Raw genomic sequence first — 20,980 nt, 5'->3', positions numbered from 1 at the left:
AAATCACGACGTTTCGGCCACAACACAAGCGGCCTTCATCAGGTGAAGGGACGAGACTGTCTGGAGGACAGCGCTGGAGTGGAAGAAGCCACGACCTTTAAGCTGTGTGAGAAGAAAAACACCAAGCGCCTTGACAAAGGAATTAGCATAGAATTTAGCATTGAAATGGCTCATTGAAATAGCTAAGTTAAAGTATACACATCCGCAGAGGTACCCCTTGACAAAGGAATTAGCTTTTTAAATTTCGATTTAAAGCTTTCGTGACTGCAATGATTCATCTTCTTTGGTTCTTTCGGTAAAGTCACGTAGAATGATAATAAAATAATAAATTGATAAAATAAAATAACACAATAATATTCTCACGACGTTTCGGCCACAACACAAGCGGCCTTCATCAGGTGAAGGGGGCGAGACTGTCTGGTAGGACAGCGCTGGAGTAAAAGAGCCACGTTCAGATACGGCCTTTAAGCTGTGTGAGAGGAACAAAGCGCCTTGACAAAGGACTTAGCATAGAATTTAGCATTGAAATGGCTGAATGATTAGCTTGTGACTGGTCACAAGCTAAAGATGGATTCAGGCTTAGTAACCACTGGAAAGATTTTGATTTAAAGCTTTCGTGACTGCAGTAATTCATATTCTTAGTTTTTTCGGTAAAGTCACGTTGAAGAGAATAAATTTATGCAAACCGACACACCTGATGATGACCGTTTGATTTATGGTCGAAACGTCGTGAGAATTTTTTATTGTTTTATATATATTTTGTTATTTTGTTGTTTCTCTTCAACGTGACTTCACTGGAAAGATGTTTTAAATCATTTCTGTTCTTAATTAATTGTATTTTTACGATGACCTTCAGACCGCAGCTCTTTCGCCAGCATTGCCTCTTAATACCTCTCACACCACGGTTAATGGTATAGTTTTACAATATGGAGCATACTAGGGCCTCGCAGCTGTCTCTCTCCCCCTCCTCTGTTCCGACCATGGACGAACTCGTCCGTCTGAACGGGACCCGTAGCTATCCGTGGGGCTGAAATTTGAGGGTAAGAATCCACCCATTTTTTCGCCATATAGCATTGTGATATATAACGACTTATTGTTGGTAGCTTAGCTGATTGGAGAATATAGAGTTTATTGATAACATGAAGGTAATTTATATTTTAGTTTTTATTGGTTCACTATATAGTACTGTGAATAGCTCAGATGTGTAGTCATTTCTGTGACCAGTCACTAGCTAATCATTCAGTTGTTTCAATGCTGGATTTGCCTAGTTATTTCAATGCTAAATTCTCCTGTTTGATTTGTACTAAGGGCCTCGGTGAATGTGTATGCTCTGACTTTAACGTAGCTATTTCTGCAGCAGGTACAAGCTAACCACTCAGCTATCTCAATGCTAAATTCTATGCTAATTCCATTGTCAAGATGTGTATGCCTTAACTTAGCTATTTCAATGCTAAATTCTATGCTAATCCCTTTAACAATGGGTGCCTCTGCGGGTGTGTATGCTTTAACTTTTAACATAGCTATTTCTGTGACCAGTCACAAGCTAATCATTCAGCCATTTCAATGCTAAATTCTATGCTAATTCCTTTGTCAAGGCGCTTTGTTCCTCTCACACAGCTTAAAGGCCGTATCTGAACGTGGCTCTTTCACTCCAGCGCTGTCCTACCAGACAGTCTCGCCCCCTTCACCTGATGAAGGCCGCTTGTGTTGTGGCCGAAACGTCGTGAGAATATTATTGTGTTATTTTATTTTATCAATTTATTATTTTATTATCATTCTACGTGACTTTACCGAAAGAACCAAAGAAGAAAAAGGAATTAGCATAGAATTTAGCATTGAAATAGCTGAGTGATTAGCTTATAACTGGTCACAGAAATAGCTATGTTAAAGTCAGAGCATATACATTCACCGAGGCACCTAGTACTCATCAAACAGGAGAATTTAGCGAAACACAACCACGCTCAGACAGCGGACCTTTAAACTGTGTGCGAGCAAACAAGGTGTTCTGACGAAGAAATTAGCATAAAAATTAGCATTCGATCGGCGGATTTTAGGAAAGAGGTGGTGTACGTGCCGTTTAGCGCGAGGGGGAAGGGGGGGAGGGGGAGTTTACCTATTGATGGTGTGAAAAGGGAATTTATAAGAGCTGCGAAAGTTTGGGGTACCACTACTTGAAAAATATACTGTACCATTGAAATTAGTTTAATGTTTAGTTCGATTTAGAACATCTTTCCAATGGTTGCTTAATTTGAAACCATCCTCTCGGTTGAAATTGTGTCTGTGTTTGTAGATCTGAATTGCTTCATGAACAAATCTCTGATAAAAGAAAGCCCGTGGGTTTGCAAAGAACCTTGGTATCGGAGAAAATTATATCGTGATCCCTCACAGCGTTGTAACAGTGATCAGCCACGGCAGAAGAATTCGTTTTGCCGTGTTTCAAATCTGATTTGTGCTCGCGAATTCGGTCAGAGACTTGTCGCTTTGTCTCACCGATATAGCAATCACCGCACGTACAACTCAATTTGTAAACCCCGGGGTACTGTAAATCAGGAATGACATCCTTCACCGATGGGATCAGATCACGAATTTTGTGTACTGTATTGAACCGGACCTGGATCTTGTGTTTGTTTCAAATTTTGGAAATCTTTTTAGTAACGCCTGCTATATATGGAAGTGTGATGGTTTTGACCGGAGTATCAAGTGGTTGTTTCTGTATGGAGGGAGAGACAGCTTGGCGGATGGTACGGTCAGAGTAACCATTCCTTTTGAGGGCCAGGTGTACATGTTTTAATTTACTGGTCAGGTGGTGTTGGTCCGAAATGCAATGAGCCCTATGGTATAAAGTTTTGATTCGAGAATTATTTTGGGCTGGGTGGTGGTGGGAATCAGGTTTCAAGTAGGAATCTGTGTGGGTGGGTTTCCTGTAGACAGAATGCCCCAATGAGCCATCAGGTCTCCTCTAAAACAGAACATCTAAGAATGGTAGCTTGCCATCTTTCTCCACTTTCATGGTGAATTTGATGGCGGGATGTCTGGAATTGATGTGGTGTAGGAAAAGGTTCAGAGCTGGGAGGCCATGTGGCCAAATGACGAAAGTGTCATCCACATATCTCTTCCACAGGGAAGGTCTGAGGGTGGAAGTCTGGATGGCGTCTGATTCAAATTTCTCCATGAAAATATTGGCTATCACTGGTGACAAGGGGGATCCCATGGGGGTACCCTCATTTTGTTTGTAGAAGGAGCCATTCCAAGTAAAGTAGGTATTGTTGAGGCAGTGCCTAACCAGTGCAGGTGTGTCGGGGTCTAGTCCATGTTGGACCAAATTTTCAATTATTTCAATGGTATCAGGTACTGGGACCTTGGTGAACAAAGAGACCACATCGAAGCTGACAAGGATATCGTCAGGGGACAGTACAACGTCTTTGACCATAGAGACCAATTGGGCTGAGTTAAGTACTGCTGAGGCGGTCTTGCCAGTGAAAGGCAGCAAGGTATCTGACAGAAAGCGGGCTAGTCTATAGGTAGGGGAGTTGGTCGTGGATACGAAGGGTCGTAGTGGGGTGCCTTCTTTATGAATCTTGGGAAGACCATAGCATCTAGGGGGTCTTGCAGCAGAAGGTTTTAGGGATGAAACGTTTAGTTGGGTCGATTAGGGAGGTCGAACTTGTGATGATCTTGTTGGTTTTCATCGCTAGGCTATTAGTAGGGTCATTTTTTATTTTTGAGTAACTTCCATCGTTGAGCAGATTCTGGATTTTGTTGTTGTATGAATCTTTATCCATAATAACAGTAGCGTTGCCTTTATCGGCTGAGAGGATGACTATATCACTTCTGCTTTTTAAATTCCCGAATTCAGAGCGTTCATTTTTGCTGATGTTACTAATGGGTTTCTTAGCATTCTTAAGAATAGTGGCTATTTCAGCTCTCGCAACGTCTGCTTGGATGTGTCCTACGCCTTTGAGGGCAACAGTTAACTCTTACATTACGCATAGGGTGGTGACCACCGACTTACTCTAGCTAACACACACTTCTCAGATACTCTAGCGTGACCCAGCCAGGTGGGCTACTGGCAGGTCTGTAGGGTGGTGACCACCGACCTACTCTAGCTAACACACACTTCTCAGATACTCTAGCGTGACCCAGCCAGGTGGGCTACTGGCAGGTCTGTAGGGTGGTGACCACCGACCTACTCTAGCTAACACACACTTCTCAGATACTCTAGCGTGACCCAGCCAGGTGGGCTACTGGCAGGTCCGCTGACTGGAGGCTTGACTCTTCTTGGCGTCTTCACGATGCATCTTCATTCTTGATATGGGCAGCCTCGAACCTCGTGAGGAGGCTGCATATATGGGCCTCGGCGGGCCCCGGCCTGGCCACGCCTCCTTTCGAGGACCCTCTCGAAGCCCCCCCCTGCTGTCCACGTGCCCCCCGAGGTGCCCCCTAGGCCCCCGGCCCCCACTGGGGTCCAGTCACGTGTCCAGCCGGGGTCACAGAGAGTGCCACGACCTCACACCACCCTCATGACCTCCCGAGTCCAGACCCGGCCCTGACGTCATTCCCGCCTCCAGCCGGGATGACGTCATGTGTGTGTGTGGACCCGCGTGGTAATGACGCTCCCCCGCATATTGACGTCACACATGTGCGTGTGTGCACAGTGGTGATGCTACAATCACTACACTTAGAGGCATAGATGTGGTGACCACGCTTGTGTTAATTGATTGGCACTGTTAATTGATTGCCACTGTTATTTCATTTCCACTGCAACTTAATTAATTGCTACTGTTGATTGATTTGATTTAAAACGTTAATTGCTTATTTGACACTGTTAATGAACAATGTAAATCGTTGGCAACGTTTAATCGATTTATACACGGGCTCGCCCAAATTATTGTCACGGTGTAATGTTAATTGATCGTCCTTAATTGATTACGCGTGTACGTTGAACGTCTTTCGCGCCGTACGTAGCCAACCGTGCTAATCAGAGATGCGATTGGTTTGGCGCATCGATGTTAATTGACCGATGGTGGCCAAACGCTGCGTCACGTTGACTGATCGGCATAGTACCGCGTCAATCGATGACATTGGTACGTCGGATCAGTTGGGACAGTGTTGGTCGGGCTCCGTGTTCCGGCATTTAATTGGCGTAACTTTACGTTAATTGATTTGGACCGGTGTCATGTTAATCGATCATGACGAGTTTCAATGCAGCGTCAATGTCACTGATTGAAAATCGCCTTTGTTTGCAGATGGGTAGGCACTGCCGTGAAACTTTCTACAGTGAGGGAAAAAAGTATTTGATCCCCTGCTGATTTTGTATGTTTGCCCACTGACGAAGAAATGATCAGTCTATAATTTTAATGGTAGGTTTATTTGAAAAGTGAGAGACAGAATAACAAAAAAATCCAGAAAAACGCATGTCAAAAATGTTATAAATTGATTTGCATTTTATTGAGGGAAATAAGTATTTGACCCCATCTCAATCAGAAAGATTTCTGGCTCCCAGGTGTCTTTTATACAGGTAACGAGCTGAGATTAGGAGCACACTCTTCAATCGCACTTTGCCCCACTCTGCGCAGACCATCCCCGGATGAGCGTCTCTTTGAGAGGGACCTCAAGAAGGTCCTTGCCCCCGCTGGTGATCAGACGGAAATTGTGGTGTCTTCCCGGCAGTGCCACCGTAAACACTGACGATGCACCCGGTATGAGATTCTACAGATTTGCGGCTTTCTGAACCAGTCCTGGGCCTCTCCGAGGTCGACTCAGCCTCAAATGAGTACCTGGTGCAATTCCAGGCATGGTGCTGGCCATCCACCCCCATGTACGCCGTGCCGACCTTCACACGTCAAGAGGTTCAAGGCACCCAGGACCGCCACGGCCACCGCCACTCCCGCCACCAGGAGAGGGACCGCAGTAGCCGTGGTCAGGGCCAGCAGTGCAAAGGGCGCGGCACGTGGAGCCAGGGCGAATGTTGGGCCAGATCCTGCACCTCGACAATCACCGAAACACAGCTCCAGCCCCCCCCCCCCCCCCCCGCTGCCTGTCCTCAACAAAGGCAGTGTCACTGCTCGTGCCACGACATCGCGTCAACCCAAGTGGGTTCCTCCAGGTAAGGATAAAGCATTGCACCACGACCGGCACAAAGCACACGTGTTTCTAACTCGGCATTTACTTTCACGTTTTCCCCCACGATGAAACCATCCATGAATGTGCCTGATCTCCACTGGGTCTAGGAAGCTAATCAGGGGTTTTTTTTAAGCCTGCTAAGTACCTTGATAAGTGATGACCACCAGAGCTTTCCAAGTGATGTAGGTTGTGAGACCGCGAGATGGTGTGGACCTCGCAGTGCTGAGTGTTATCGCCTCGTAAGCGAGGCTCGCGACGGAGTGGCAACACGTGGACGTCAACTGCGGGGACGGAGCGAGGATATGGAAGCGTGTGCTAAATTCATTTTTGTGTGACCGTGAGGGATGGCGACAGCTTTGGGGTGGCCTTCATCTAGCAGTGGATAGAGCACGTCAGAAATGCCGATTGAGCAGAAACAAAACTCTTTGAAGGAGGCAGAAAAACACAAAAAGGGATGCAAAAAGAGAATGTTTTTTTAAGTCGAATTGTGACTCCAAATGAAGACATTCTTCGAATTACTTCGGAGGAAGTCAATGGTCGCATGGCAACTAAATATGTGTAATGCTCGGAGTAACTTTAAAATAATGTTTAAAAATCCCCCCGATAGTTTGTGGTCCACTCACGGACGAAGGCCTCTCCATGCCGCCGCAGTCACCAAAATAACGACTACTTAAAAAAGTAAAATGTGAGTTCGCATTTGTTACTCTCGTAGCCTGACCCCAACAACACCCTTGGACCCGCCTGTCGTGCCGTCAAAATATTTCACATCAGGTCCGACCTTGCGTCTTGGCCTCTCTAAACGTGCCAAGCTGACGCCACTCCACCCCGGATCTCCGTGAAACTGCCACGGACCACCACGGACCGCCACAGCCGCCAGCCACTGACTCTCTCCACGTGCCGTGGAATGTCCCAGTCAGCTACTAAGCCATTCCACTTGCCACGGTCTTCGAGCGACACATTCCAAATACCAAGCACTCCCACAGTCTGCCACTGAACCCATGGACTTGTCGGGGACAAGCACCGACCCATTCAACTGCCAAGGGCCACTAACCATTGACACAGCCCAAGCGCGACTCGACTTGCCATTACTCAACATATACAAGACCCGCCATGCCTCAATAGGTATGGTCTGCTGTAAGCTAACCTGACTCTCTGCCACGCCAGCTACAGTAGAGATTGCCACAGCCATGCTGTGAGGTGACTGCTGTCTGCCTGTAGCAGCCACGGCCTAAAACGTGGCTGCTAGACTGGCTTGAAGCACCACCACCAAAGGCAACCTCACCTGCCATGGCTTTTACCTGGCTGCCCTGAACCGGCCACAGATGAAATCTGAGGCACGGTTTAACAGTGAAAGCCCTTCATTCCATTTTAATAGCACGTTCTTGTTTAGCACATGGTTAAAAATCATCTGAATAACTTAGCTTTAATGATTTTTGTTAGAGTCTGTAGAGCCAACTTAGTTTTGCATTTTGTTATGTTGTTATATACCACGAGTGTTTGGTGTAAACTTTAACGCAAGATTGGTTTTAATTCCGTATGACATCACGGGATATTTCCCGGACTCTGTTTCAGGAAAATCGAAATGTTTTCATCCTGACTCCTCCCCCGCCCCTCGTCACACGGCGTCATGAAAAGTCAAATATGACGTCACAAAGCTCTGCCCCCCCCCACCCCCCAAAACCATATTTCTATTTTGAAAATAAAACATGCTTCAAATCGCTTTAAACTATTGTTGTCATTGCAGTGCGTTGTTCATGTGGCGCTGCACTCCAATGTTGTAGGAGTGTTGTTATAACAATTCTATATTTATTTAAAGTTGAGCATTTTGAAGTGACGTCACATTTCTCAACCCCCCCCCCCTCGTCACACATCGTCACAAATGTCTGACCCCCCCCCCCCCCAGGTGCGTGACATCATTTATGTACGGCCTCTTAACTGCTGCTGTTGTTCATTAAACCTCCTTTGCCAGTACAAACATGTAATAATAGTAGGGTTTTCCCCTTTTTTCTGGCAACAAAACTGAAACCTTTTTTTACAAGGATTCATGTCACTGCATTAACCACAAAACTTGCGGTCAAAATGCACAAAAAAACATACTATGATAATATATGTGGCATTGTCCTTGAAACTGATTGAGCTGTGTGACGCCTTTTGGCGTCCTCTGGTCGAGCACCCATCGGGTTGAGGCTCAAAAGAAAGCCGTCCCTTGGTGTGGACCAATCAGGCTCAAAAGAAAGCCGTCCCTTGGTGTGGACCAATCAGTTTAAAGGACAATGCCACATATATATTATCATAGTGTGTGTTTTAATAATGATGATGAAGTATGTGTTTTGTTTGTATTTTGACCACAAGCATTGTGGTTAATGCAGTAAACATGAATCCTTGTCAAAAGGTTTCAGTTTTGTTGCCAGAAAAAAGGGGAAAAACCCCTATTATTGCTGCTGTTGCCGTTGTTGCTGGTGTTACTGTTGTTGATGTTGCTGTTGTTATTGAGACTGTTGTTGCTGCTGTTGCTGTTGTTGTTACTGTTGTTGCCTTTGTTGCTACTGTTGTTGTTGGTGTTGTTACTGTTGTTGCTGCTGCTGCTGTTGTTGTTACTGTTGTTGCTGCTGCTGTTGTTGTTACTGTTGATGCTGCTGTTGTTACTGTTGTTGCTGTTGTTGTTACTGTTGTTGTTGCTGTTGTTGCTGTTGTTACTGTTGTTGTTGCTGCTGTTGTTGTTGCTGTTACTGTTGTTGTTACTGTTGTTGTTGCTGTTGTTGCTGTTGTTACTGTTGTTGTTGCTGCTGCTGTTGTTGTTGCTGTTGCTGTTGTTGTTACTGTTGTTGTTGCTGTTGTTGCTGTTGTTACTGTTGTTGTTGCTGCTGCTGTTGTTGTTGCTGTTGTTGCTGCTGCTGCTGTGACAACTCCCAGCGCGGTTCTCTCTCTCGCCTCACTGTGCACCTGGGGCCCTGGTGCTTCTCCAGTCCGCTACGCTCCAGCGTGCACCCCCTGCCCTCTGCATCTGCTTGAGACCTTCACACATTTGACCCTCATGGCGGTGACCCCGGGGTCCCATAAGCCCCCCCCCGCCCCCCGGCTCTCGCGTGAACTGCGTTGCGACGTCGTTTCATGTCCGCTGAAGGGCCAACCGACGAGGCGACCTCTTCCTCTCGACGAGCTCCGCTCGACGCGCGCTCATCAAAGTTTTGTGACTACGGCCGTTCTGGCCGCGACTTAGACGACGACTTAGACGACGACTTAGACGACGACTTAGACGACGACTTAGACGACGACTTAGACGACGACGGGGTGCTCGGCGGAGCACCGGAGGATTGATTCCCGGTGGCTCGCTGCGTTTATTGCGTGCGCTAGTGGGGGGGGAGGGGGGGGTGGGGAGACGGAGTCGCCCAAAAGTAAATAATTGGGCGGCGATTTTGGCTTCCGTTTATTGGGGACCCCCGGGGGGTCCGGCCACGAGGTTCACTTCACGTCGGGGACTCTCCGAGAAACTCGACCGTCGTTAAATTGTCACGTGGCTGGATGTTACTGCACACCCCACCCCTCTCCCCACCCCCTCTGCATTTCCCCATTCTCACGATGAAATGAGTTGCAGGGAAAAAACAAAAACATTGTATGCGCAAAAATCCAAAACAACGTTTAGCAATTTTGTTTAATCGAGAACATTCACTGACAATGTCACCGCAATAGACAATGACTCCCCACGCCCCGTGTAGCCCCAACAGACTGTCGGAACGAGTGCTCCTACTCGCACACCTAACACTGTGGCACCACCCCTGACCGACCGCCTTTGTCTCCCCCGCGGTGATGTTCACTACGCAGCAGCAGCAGGAGCTGCAGCAGCAGGTACGCTCGTTTGAGGCAGAGCGTACATAGGGGAGGCCCAGCACCGCTCCGAGGGGGGGTAAAGAGAGAGGCAGGCTGGGTGGTGGACGGCTGGTGAAGTGAGTAGGATAGTCCAGCAGGTCTCTGTGTGAATCTATGGGTCTTTGTGTTAAGTCTACGGGTCTCTGTGTGAATATATGCGTCTCTGTGTGAATCTATGGGTCTCCGTGTGAATCTATGGGTCTCTGTGTTAGTCTACGGGTCTCTGTGTGAATCTATGGGTCTCTGTGTTAGTCTACGGGTCTCTGTGGGAATCTATGGGCTCTGTGTTAGTCTACGGGTCTCTGTGTGAATCTATGGATTTCTGTGTGAATCTATGGGTCTCTGTGTTAGTCTATGGGTCTCTGTGTCAATCTATGGATCTGTGTGAATCTATGGGTCTCTGTGTTAGTCTACGGGTCTCTGTGTGAATCTATGGATCTGTGTGAATCTATGGGTCTCTGTGTTAGTCTACGGGTCTCTGTGTGAATCTATGGGTTTCTGTGTGAATCTATGGGTCTCTGTGTTAGTCTACGGGTCTCTGTGTTAGTCTACGGTGTGTTAGTCTACGGGTCTCTGTGTTAGTCTACGGGTCTCTGTGGGAATCTATGGGCTCTGTGTTAGTCTACGGGTCTCTGTGTGAATCTATGGATCTCTGTGTGAATCTATGGGTCTCTGTGTTAGTCTACGGGTCTCTGTGTGAATCTATGGGTCTCTGTGTGAGTCTACGGGTCTCTGTGTTAGTCTACGGGTCTCTGTGTGAATCTATGGGTCTCTGTGTTAATCTCTGGGTCTCTGTGTTAGTCTACGGGTCTCTGTGTGAATCTATGGATCTCTGTGTTAATCTCTGGGTCTCTGTGTTAGTCTTCAGGTCTCTGTGTGAATCTATGGGTTTCTGTGTGAATCTATAGGTCTCTGTGTTAGTCTACGGGTCTCTGTGTTAGTCTACGGGTCTCTGTGTTAGTCTACGGGTCTCTGTGTTAGTCTACGGGTCTCTGTGGGAATCTATGGGCTCTGTGTTAGTCTACGGGTCTCTGTGTGAATCTATGGATCTCTGTGTGAATCTACGGGTCTCTGTGTTAGTCTACGGGTCTCTGTGTGAATCTATGGGTCTCTGTGTGAGTCTACGGGTCTCTGTGTTAGTCTATTGGTTTTTGTGTGAGTCTACGGGTCTCTGTGTGAGTCTACGGGTCTCTGTGTTAGTCTACGGGTCTCTGTGTTAGTCTATTGGTTTTTGTGTGAGTCTACAGGTCTCTGTGTGAGTCTACGGGTCTCTGTGTTAGTCTACGGGTCTCTGTGTGAATCTACGGGTCTCTGTGTGAGTCTACGGGTCTCTGTGTTAGTCTACGGGTCTCTGTGTGAGTCTACGGGTCTCTGTGTTAGTCTACGGGTCTCTGTGTTAGTCTACGGGTCTCTGTGGGAATCTATGGGCTCTGTGTTAGCCTACGGGTCTCTGTGTGAATCTATGGATCTCTGTGGGAATCTATGGGTCTCTGTGTTAGTCTACGGGTCTCTGTGTGAATCTATGGGTTTCTGTGTGAATCTATGGGTCTCTGTGTTAGTCTACGGGTCTCTGTGTTAGTCTACGGGTCTCTGTGTTAGTCTACGGGTCTCTGTGTTAGTCTACGGGTCTCTGTGTTATTCTACGGGTGTAAATCGACCACTCCGCCTCTGGAGGCGAATGTGGGTGGAGCGCCGTCCGAGGCGGTGTTTGCGGTAGCGGCGGCGACGACGACGACGACGTGGACGGTGATACTCGTGGAGCGGCACGGGCGCCCCCGGTCGGCCGCCCTCACCGTCAGCTCGTAGGCCTCTACCGCGGAGCCGTCCAGCTTCCTCGCCACAGAGACGACGCCCAGCGCGCCGTGGACGGCGAAGGAATTCCCCACGTTTCCTGCCGGGGGAATTCGCGAGTTCGCGTCGTCAAAAGCGAAGGGAACCGCCGAGGGCGAACGCCGCGGGTGGGAAGCCCCGGCGCCCGTCGGCCGCCGGCGATCCGAGCTGGACGGGGGAGAGACACGCGACGGAGCGTCGCCACGAAAAAAACGCGACACGGGAAATGTGCTCCAGTGCAGAAACTCCCTCCGCGTGGGGGGGAGTGGCGGTGGGAGTGGTGGGAGTGGTGGGAGCGGTGGGAGTGGTTGTGGTAGGAGTGGTGGGAGTGGAGGTGGGAGTGGTGGGAGTGGTGGGAGTGGTGGGAGCGGTGGGAGTGGTGGGAGTGGTGGGAGTGGGAGTGGTGGGAGTGGTGGGAGCGGTGGGAGTGGTGGGAGTGGTGGGAGTGGTGGGAGCGGTGGGAGTGGTGGGAGTGGTGGGAGTGGGAGTGGTGGGAGTGGTGGGAGTGGTGGGAGTGGTGGTGGGAGCGGTGGCGGTGGGAGCGGTGGAAGTGGTGGGAGTGGTGGGAGTGGGAGTGGTGGCGGTGGTGGGAGTGGTGGGAGCGGTGGGAGTGGTGGGAGTGGTGGGAGTGGTGGGAGTGGTGGTGGGAGTAGTGGGAGTGGTGGGAGTGGTGAGAGTGGTGGGAGTGGTAGTGGGAGTGGTGGGAGCGGTGGGAGTGGTGGAAGTGGTGGTGGGAGCGGTGGGAGTGGTGGTGAGGCGGTCACCGTGGCTGATGCTGTATCTGACGTCGGCGTTGGGGCCTTCGTCGCGGTCCAGCGCCGTGACGCGCACCACGGCGGAGCCCACGGCCGCCGACTCGGCCACGCGGGCCTCGTAGGGGCCGCCGGTGAAGCGGGGCGCGTGGTCGTTGGCATCGTCGACGCTCACCGCCAGCGTGGCGTACGCTCGCCTCACGGGGATCCCGCCGTCCTGCACCTGTTTGTGCGAGAGAGTGAGAGAGTGAGAGAGACAGTGAGAGAGTGAGAGGGTGAGGGAGAGAGAGTGAGAGAGAGAGAGTGAGAGAGAGATAGAGAGAGAGAGTGAAAGTGAGACAGAGAGAGAGTGAGAGAGAGTGAAAGTGAGACAGAGAGAGAGTGAGAGAGAGTGAAAGTGAGACAGAGAGTGAGAAGAGAGTGAGAGAGAGATAGAGTGTGAAAGTGAGACAGAGAGAGAGTGAGTGAGAGAGAGTGAGATAGAGATAGAGAGTGAAAGTGAGACAGAGAGAGAGTGAGAGAGTGTGAAAGTGAGACAGAGAGAGAGTGAGTGAGAGAGAGTGAGAAAGTGAGAGAGAGTGAGATAGAGAGTGAGAGAGAGAGTGAGAGAGAGGTCCGAGCGGAGAGATCGCTCGCCACGAACGCCCCCTGACAGGAGGAGACCGTCCGCGGTGAGTCACGTCGTGCTGGTCGCGTGCGACGTGACCGGCGCTGCGGTGCCGTCAAACTGCGACACCGGCACCTGACACGGCCAATCACCAAGGTTTGTCGTCACCGAAACAAAACGTGGCCATCGGTTACGCGGTTTGTTTACGTGACAAACTACACGACACAATACTATACACTACACTGTACACTACTATACTGTACACTACACTACACACTACTATACACTACACTACTATACACTACACTGTACACTACTATACACTACACACTACTATACACTACACTATACACTACACTGTACACTACTATACACTACACTATACACTACACTGTACACTACTATACACTACACTATACACTACACTATAGACTACTATACACTACTATACACTACACTATACACTACACTATACCACTATACACCACACTATACACTACTATACACTACACACTACACTATAGACTACTATACACTACTATACACTATACACTACTATACACTACACTACTATACACTACACTAAACTATACACTACACTATACACAACACTATACACTACACTATACACTACTATACACTACACTAATATACACTACACTATACACTGCACTATACACTACTATACACTACACTGTACACTACTATACAGTACACTATACACTACTGTACACTATACTACTATACACTACACTACACACTACTATACACTACACTACTATACAGTACACTATACAATACTGTACACTACACTACTATACACTACTATACACTACACTGTACACTACTATACAGTACACTATACACTACTATACATTACACTACTATACACTACTATACACTACACTGTACACTACACTATACACTACTATACGGTACATTATACACTACTATACACTACACTATACACTACACAACTATACAATACACTATACTATAGACTACTATACACTACACTATACAGTACACTATACAGTACACTATACACTACACTACTATACACTACACTATACACTACATTATACACTAGCCTATACACTACTATACACTATACTATACACTACTATACAGTACGCTAAACACTACGATACAGGACACTATACACTACACTATACACTACTATACACTACACTATAGACTACACTACACATTACTATACACTACACTATACACTACACTACACACTACTATACACTACACTATACACTACACTATAGACTACACTATACACTACTATACACTATACACTACACTATACACTACACTACACATTACTATACGGTACACTATATACTACTACACAGTACGCTAAACACTACTATACAGGACACTATGGTCACCACGCAAGACAGCGGTCACGGCATCGTTGTCATCGTCGTCATCATCGTCGTCATCAGCACCTTCGATTTGCACGGTCGGCACACACACGTACACACACACATGTACACACACACGTACACACACACACGTACACACACACGTACACACACACGTACACACACATATGTACACACACACACGCACACACACACACGTACACACACACGTACAACACAACACATGTACACACGCACACACACACGTACACACACGTACACACACACACGTACACACACACACGTACACACACACACACGTACACACACATACACACACACACGTACACACACACACGTACACACACGTACACACACGCACACACACACGTACACACACGCACACACGTACACACACACTCACTCACACACACTCACTCACACAAAGATAAAGATCCCCTGTATAGCCTTAACAGACTGTAGGGGCAAGTGCTGTTAGCGAGCACCTATGAAGGCCGGAACGGTACACGAGGGGGTGGGTGGCCAGCACCACGCCCGACCGCCTTAGTCTCCCTAGTGGCGATGTTAACACCTCACTCTCACACACGTACACACACACGTACACACCTCACTCTCACACAAGTACACACACACGTACACATGTAAACACGTACACACGTACACACACGTGCACCTGGCGTGGCGCCCTCTCACCATGACGGTGAGCAGGTGGCTCCGCTTGGCCTCTCGGTCCAGCCTCTCGGCGGCGGTGACCTCGCCGGTGACGGGGTCCACGCGGAACAGACGCAGGCTCTCCGCGGCGTCGCCGCCGCCTAAGCCGACGAGGGAGAAGGAGAGCCGGGCGGCGACGGCGCCGGCATCGGCGTCCGTCGCCTCCAGCCGCAGGATCCCGGCGGCGGCAGGAGGAGTCTCCTCGGCCACGGTCGCCTCGTAGAGGTCACGGGAGAAGCGGGGCCAGTGGTCGTTCACGTCCAGTACCGTCACCTCCACCTGGCGGGGGGGTGGGTGGTGAGGGTAGTGGGGGTGAGTAATGTGGTGATGCGGGTGGTAAAACAACCCACTACCTCCTCGTGGTGCCGGACGGGCAACGCTGTCGTGGACGGTGCACACACAGACACACACACAGACACACACAGACACACAACAACAACCGCCATTCGCCACTAAGTGGCGGTGACGTCACCACGACGCTTGTGCCAGGCTATGTGCACCCTGAGGCCACGTGAAGTGTCGAACGCCCGCTGGCAGGAGGTCACGGGGCAGACCCAGGTGCCACGGGTCGACTGACTGAGATGACTGGCTGATGCACCACCTGTGCCCCCTACTGTGCCAACCTGCTGTGCTTTAGCCACCCGGCGCTCCGCTCGTTGTTGTGAGCGTCGCTCCTCCGCCCTCCGTTGTTGTTGGAGGGCGACTGCCTCCAACTGCCCAGTAGCATCCTTCACGAGCCTCCTCCACAGAGGCCGATCTTGACACCGCTGGTACCAGTCATCGGCAAGTCCACTCAGCTCCACGTCCTCCTGTACCACATCACTCCATCTCTTCTCTAGCCCGTGCCGCTCCCGCTTAGCCCCCTCAATCCGGCCAAACAAAAGCTGTTTCGGCATGCGGTGGCTGGGCATGCGGGCTACATGACCCAGCCATCGCAGCCTTGCCTGCCGGAGGAGCTCACCGATGGGACCCTGCCCAGATCTTTCAAGGATTTGTGAGCTCCTCACACAATCCAGTCTGGTTAAACCCAGGATGGATCGTAGGCAGGCCAGCCTAAATGTTTCTAACCGGCGAAGATGTTCCATTAGGGGGGTCCACGTTTCGCAAGCGTAGAGAAGGGAGGGAATGACCGTGGCCGAGAAGACCTGAAGCTTAGTGCGGAGCGACAGACCAGGTAGCTTCCACACAGCGTTACACAACCGATGAAAAGATATTGCCGCTCGACTGATTCGGAGTGAGACCTCTGCTGTTAAACTGGAGCCAGTCATAAGCACACTGCCCAGGTATGGGAAACTCTCCACTCTCTCCACAACTGCCCCATCACCGATTGGGAGTTGTGGGGGTGGAGTGTCCGATGGTACAAAATACCCAGGCAGGTGCTTAGTTTTGGTGGGGCTGATGGTAAGGCCCCACCTCTTAGTGGCACGCTCCAGTCTCAGCAGCAGCGTCTCCAACTCCTCCTCTGACTGAGCAGCTATTACCAAATCATCAGCATACATAACGTGGTTGAGCAATAGGGAGCCATCCCTTGACCGCACCCGGGCATCGATTAGCCTCCCATTATATCTGTACCATATGGAGATTCCCCTGGTACAGCTATTGAAGGCTTCACGGACTACGTGGTCAAAATAGATGTTAAATAATGTGGGAGCCAGAGGACATCCCTGTCGCACCCCAAGGTGTACAGGGAATGGCTCTGACTCCCGGCCACGTAGTTTTACCCGGGCCCGCTCACCATCATGAAGGTCCTTAATGATCGTGAGCAGATGGTCAGGTACTCCAAAAGCACGAAGAACGACCCAGAGCCCAGGCCTACTGATGGTATCATAGGCCTTGACCAGGTCAATAAAGCAGAGATGTAGGTCTTGTTGGAATTCCCTACACCTCTGCTGTAGCAGACGGACAGAAAATATGGCATCTGTGCAGGACCGCCCTATCCTGAAACCGCATTGGGGCTCCGCAAGCCTCTCCTCAGCGTGCCTGGCAAGGCGATGCTGAATAATCCTTGCCAGGACCTTTCCCGGCACACTGAGGAGTGAGATGCCCCTGTAGTTGTTACAGTCTGTGCGGTCCCCCTTCTTAAAAAGGGGGACCACCAGGGCATCCTTCCAATCCTGCGGAACCCGTCCAGTGGTCCAGACTGTTGTTATGATGTCATATAGGGCAGTCTGTGCACAAACGCCACCCTCCCTCAGCATTTCGCTTGGGAGATCATCTCTGCCCGCTGCCTTTCCTGGTCTCAGACTCCGGATCACCTGCAATACTTCCTCAGCAGATGGCACCTCAGCCAGCCACTCACAGGGGGTGACTTCTTCCAATATTTGAGGCACCGCAGCCTCAGCAGGGTCATCCTCACTTTGTGCCACGATGTTTTCCTGGCTGAGGGATTTTCCCTCCCCCAGGACCTCACAGAAATGCTCAGCAAATCTGCGAACCTGTTCCTGGGGGTCGGAGATTGGATCACCGTTTTTTCCCCTAATGATGGTAATAGGTGTGGCGCTGCAGGTTACTTTTTTGATGGAGTTAAATAGAGATTTGTGATCACGGGCCACTGAGGCAGACTCCATCTCCTCAGCAACCCGCGACCACCACCCATCCTTGCAGCGCCTCACGGCTCTCCGAACCTCCGAGCGAAGGCTGCGGTAAGCCTCCTCATTCTCTGACGTGGGATTCTGTAGCCGATGACAGTGGGCCTGTCGCTTTTTCTCAACCATCCTGAACACCTCCTCTGTCAGCCAGGGTCTCTGGGGAGGTCTGGACCGTGTACCCAAAGCAGCCATTGCAGCTGCATGAGTCACAGTTCTAAACCTCGCCCATTTACCCTCGACATCAGGAGGAGTCGGGGACGATGCCAATCCCAGCCGCAAGCGATGATGAAATTCTCGCTTGCAACTTTCATCAGATAACTGAGACCAGGCCACTTTAGGTTGGAATGGGGTCCTGGGTGTACACCCACCACCGGAGTGGAAGAATGGCAGGCGCATCTTACAGATGACTAGTCGATGGTCAGAGGGCAGATCAGCTCCACGGTAGGTCCTGGTGTCAAGGACATGTGCTCGCATTCGCTGGTCCGTCACTATGTAGTCCAGCAGATGTTCTTGCTTGGACCCGGCATGCATCCATGATGTTGTGTGGATGCGCCGATGCCGGAACAGCGTGTTGGTAATTACAAGCACATGGGCTGCACAAAAATCTAGCAGCCTCCTACCGTTGTTATTGAGCTGATCTGGCCCATGCCCTCCAATCACTCCAGACCAGGTGCCAGTATCATGACCAACTCGGGCATTGAAGTCACCCAACATGATGACTCTATCCCGAGAGGCCACTTTAGCCAGCACCTGTGACAGGAGGTCATAGAAGGCATCTGACTCATCGGCTTTGCCTGCATCCCTCCACGGATGTTCATCTTCGGTGGGGGCATAAGTAACCACGACCACCATTTCTCGCCTCCGGTTGATGGGAAGGCGAGCCCAAAGTAGCCTGGGGCTTACAGCTTCCCACACCTCACCGCCACGCTCCCACGCCCCCTTCATTCTTTTGTTCAAAAGAAGACCCACACCCTGTTGTTTGGCAGTCTGCTGCCCCGAGTAGAGAACTGTCCACCCCTCATGGTGGCAGGAGCCAGAGCCGGTCCACCGGACCTCCTGAATGCCGCATAGATCCAGGCGATACCGGTCCAGCTCCCGACAGAGGAGTGGCAGCCTCTCTTCTGCAGTGAGCGTTCGAACATTCCACGTGGCCACCCGTAGTGGCTTTTCGTTGTTTCTGGAGTAGCCCCGAGGGTAGGTATTCAATCTCCTGGCTCCGCCAATTGGGGTTTGGCCAGGAGACGTCATAGACGCCTGGCCCCCCGGGGCCTCCAGCACAAGCTTATTAGTTACATATTTCAGTTTAATTCGTGGTTTCGTGGTAATTCATTGAAGGTGGAGGGGTTACCAGCCCCTCGCACCCGTCCAGAGCCCCCGTTTAGCCCCTGTGGTGGACACATATGCCATGAGGGGAGGAGCCAATCAAAATTGGATCTCCCCCCACAGCACTGTCCACGACAGAGTTGCCCGTCCGGCACCGCGAGGAGGTAGGGGGTTGTTTTGCCGGACAGACACACACACAGACACACACACAGACACACACAGACACACACACACATTCACACACACACAGACACACACAGACACACACACAGACACACACACAGACACAGACACACACACAGACACACAAACACACACACAGACACACAGACACACACACAGACACACAGACACACACACAGACACACAGACACACACAGACACACACACAGACACACACACAGACACACACACAAAGACAAAGATCCCCCATATAGCCTTAACAGACTGTAGGGGCAAGTGCTGTTAGCGAGCACCTATGAAGGCCGGAACGGTACACGAGGGGGTGGGTGGCCAGCACCACGCCCGACCGCCTTTGTCTCCCTAGTGGCAATGTTTACACACCGCACCAGGTACTCATTTGAGGCTGAGTCGACCTAGGGGAGGCCCGGGACCGGTTCAGATAATCGTCACTGGTGTTGGCCGTGAGCGGGAATCGAACCCGGGTCGCCAGGTTCATAGCGCAGCGCGCTAACCGCTACACTATCGCTCCCCACACAGACACACACACAGACACACTCAGACACACACAGACACACACACAGACACACACAGACACACACACACAGACACACACACAGACACACACAGACACACACACAGACACACACACCGACACACACAGACACAGACGCACACACAGACACACACACAGACACGCGTGCCTGCCCACCAGGGTGGTTGCAGCGTTGGTCCCGTCGGTGAGCGTCACGGTGAGCCGGTAGAGGGAGCACCGCTCGGCATCCAGCGGCTTGGCCACCTCCACAAAGCCGCTGTGCTCCGTCACGTGGAAGCTGCCCTCCCAGTTACCGCCTGCCAACACCGTCACCATCGTCATCATCATCATCATCACGTCACCGTTAGCACACCACCATCAAGATGTCACCGTTAAACCATCCACATGATGTCACCATGAACACAACACGTGGGTTGGGGTGTGGTGTGTATTGTGTGTGTGGTGTGTGTGTGGTGTGTGTGTGGTGTGTGTGTGGTGTGTGTGTGGTGTGTGTGGTGTTTGTGTGTGGTGTGTGTGGTGTGTGTATGATGTGTGTGGTGTGTGTGTGTGGTGTGTGTGTGTGTGGTGTGTGTGGTGTGTGTGATGTGTGTGGTGTGTGGTGTGTGGTGTGTGTTCTGTGTGTGTGGTGTGTGTGTGTGTGGTGTGTGTGGTGTGTGTGTGTGGTGCGTATGGTGTGTGTGGTGTGGTGTGTGTGGTGTGTGTGATGTGTGTGTGTTACTGTGTGTGTGACTGTGTGTGTGGTGTGTGTGGTGTGTGTGTGGTGTGTGTGTGGTGTGTGTGGTGTGTGTGTGGTGTGTGTGGTGTGTGGTGTGTGTGGTGTGTGTGGTGTGTGGTGTGTGTGGTGTGTGTGGTGTGTGTGTGTGGTGTGTGTGTGTGGTGTGTGTGTAGTGTGTGTGGTGTGTGTGTGTGTGGTGTGCGTCGTGTATGTGTGTGGTGTGTGTGGTGTGTGTGTGTGTGTGGTGTGTGTGGTGTGTGTGTGGGTGTGTGTGTGGTGCGTGTGTGTGGTGTGTGTGTGTGGTGTGTGTGTGGTGCGTGTGGTGTGTGTG

At 50.5% G+C, this 20,980-nt stretch overlaps 1 protein-coding gene across 1 annotated transcript; it reads right to left on the bottom strand.

The window, feature by feature from the left end:
- Positions 1-9,762: 9,762 nt before the first annotated feature.
- LOC142916494 (protocadherin Fat 1-like) lies at positions 9,763-20,161 on the bottom strand. Its single transcript, XM_076061624.1, has 4 exons — positions 20,150-20,161; positions 15,270-15,566; positions 12,585-12,795; positions 9,763-11,881 (listed from the first exon to the last, which is right to left on the bottom strand). The coding sequence occupies exons 1-4, from the start codon at positions 20,159-20,161 to the stop codon at positions 11,631-11,633; spliced, it is 771 nt and encodes a 256-aa protein (XP_075917739.1). The 3' UTR covers positions 9,763-11,630.
- Positions 20,162-20,980: the final 819 nt, after the last annotated feature.

Source organism: Petromyzon marinus, unplaced genomic scaffold (assembly GCF_048934315.1).
Source record: "Petromyzon marinus isolate PM22_M1 ecotype Great Lakes invasive population unplaced genomic scaffold, UKy_Petmar_22M1.pri1.0 PM_G_Scaffold_39, whole genome shotgun sequence".
Taxonomy (NCBI): domain Eukaryota; kingdom Metazoa; phylum Chordata; class Hyperoartia; order Petromyzontiformes; family Petromyzontidae; genus Petromyzon; species Petromyzon marinus.
This window is presented reverse-complemented; position numbering and strand designations above follow the sequence as displayed.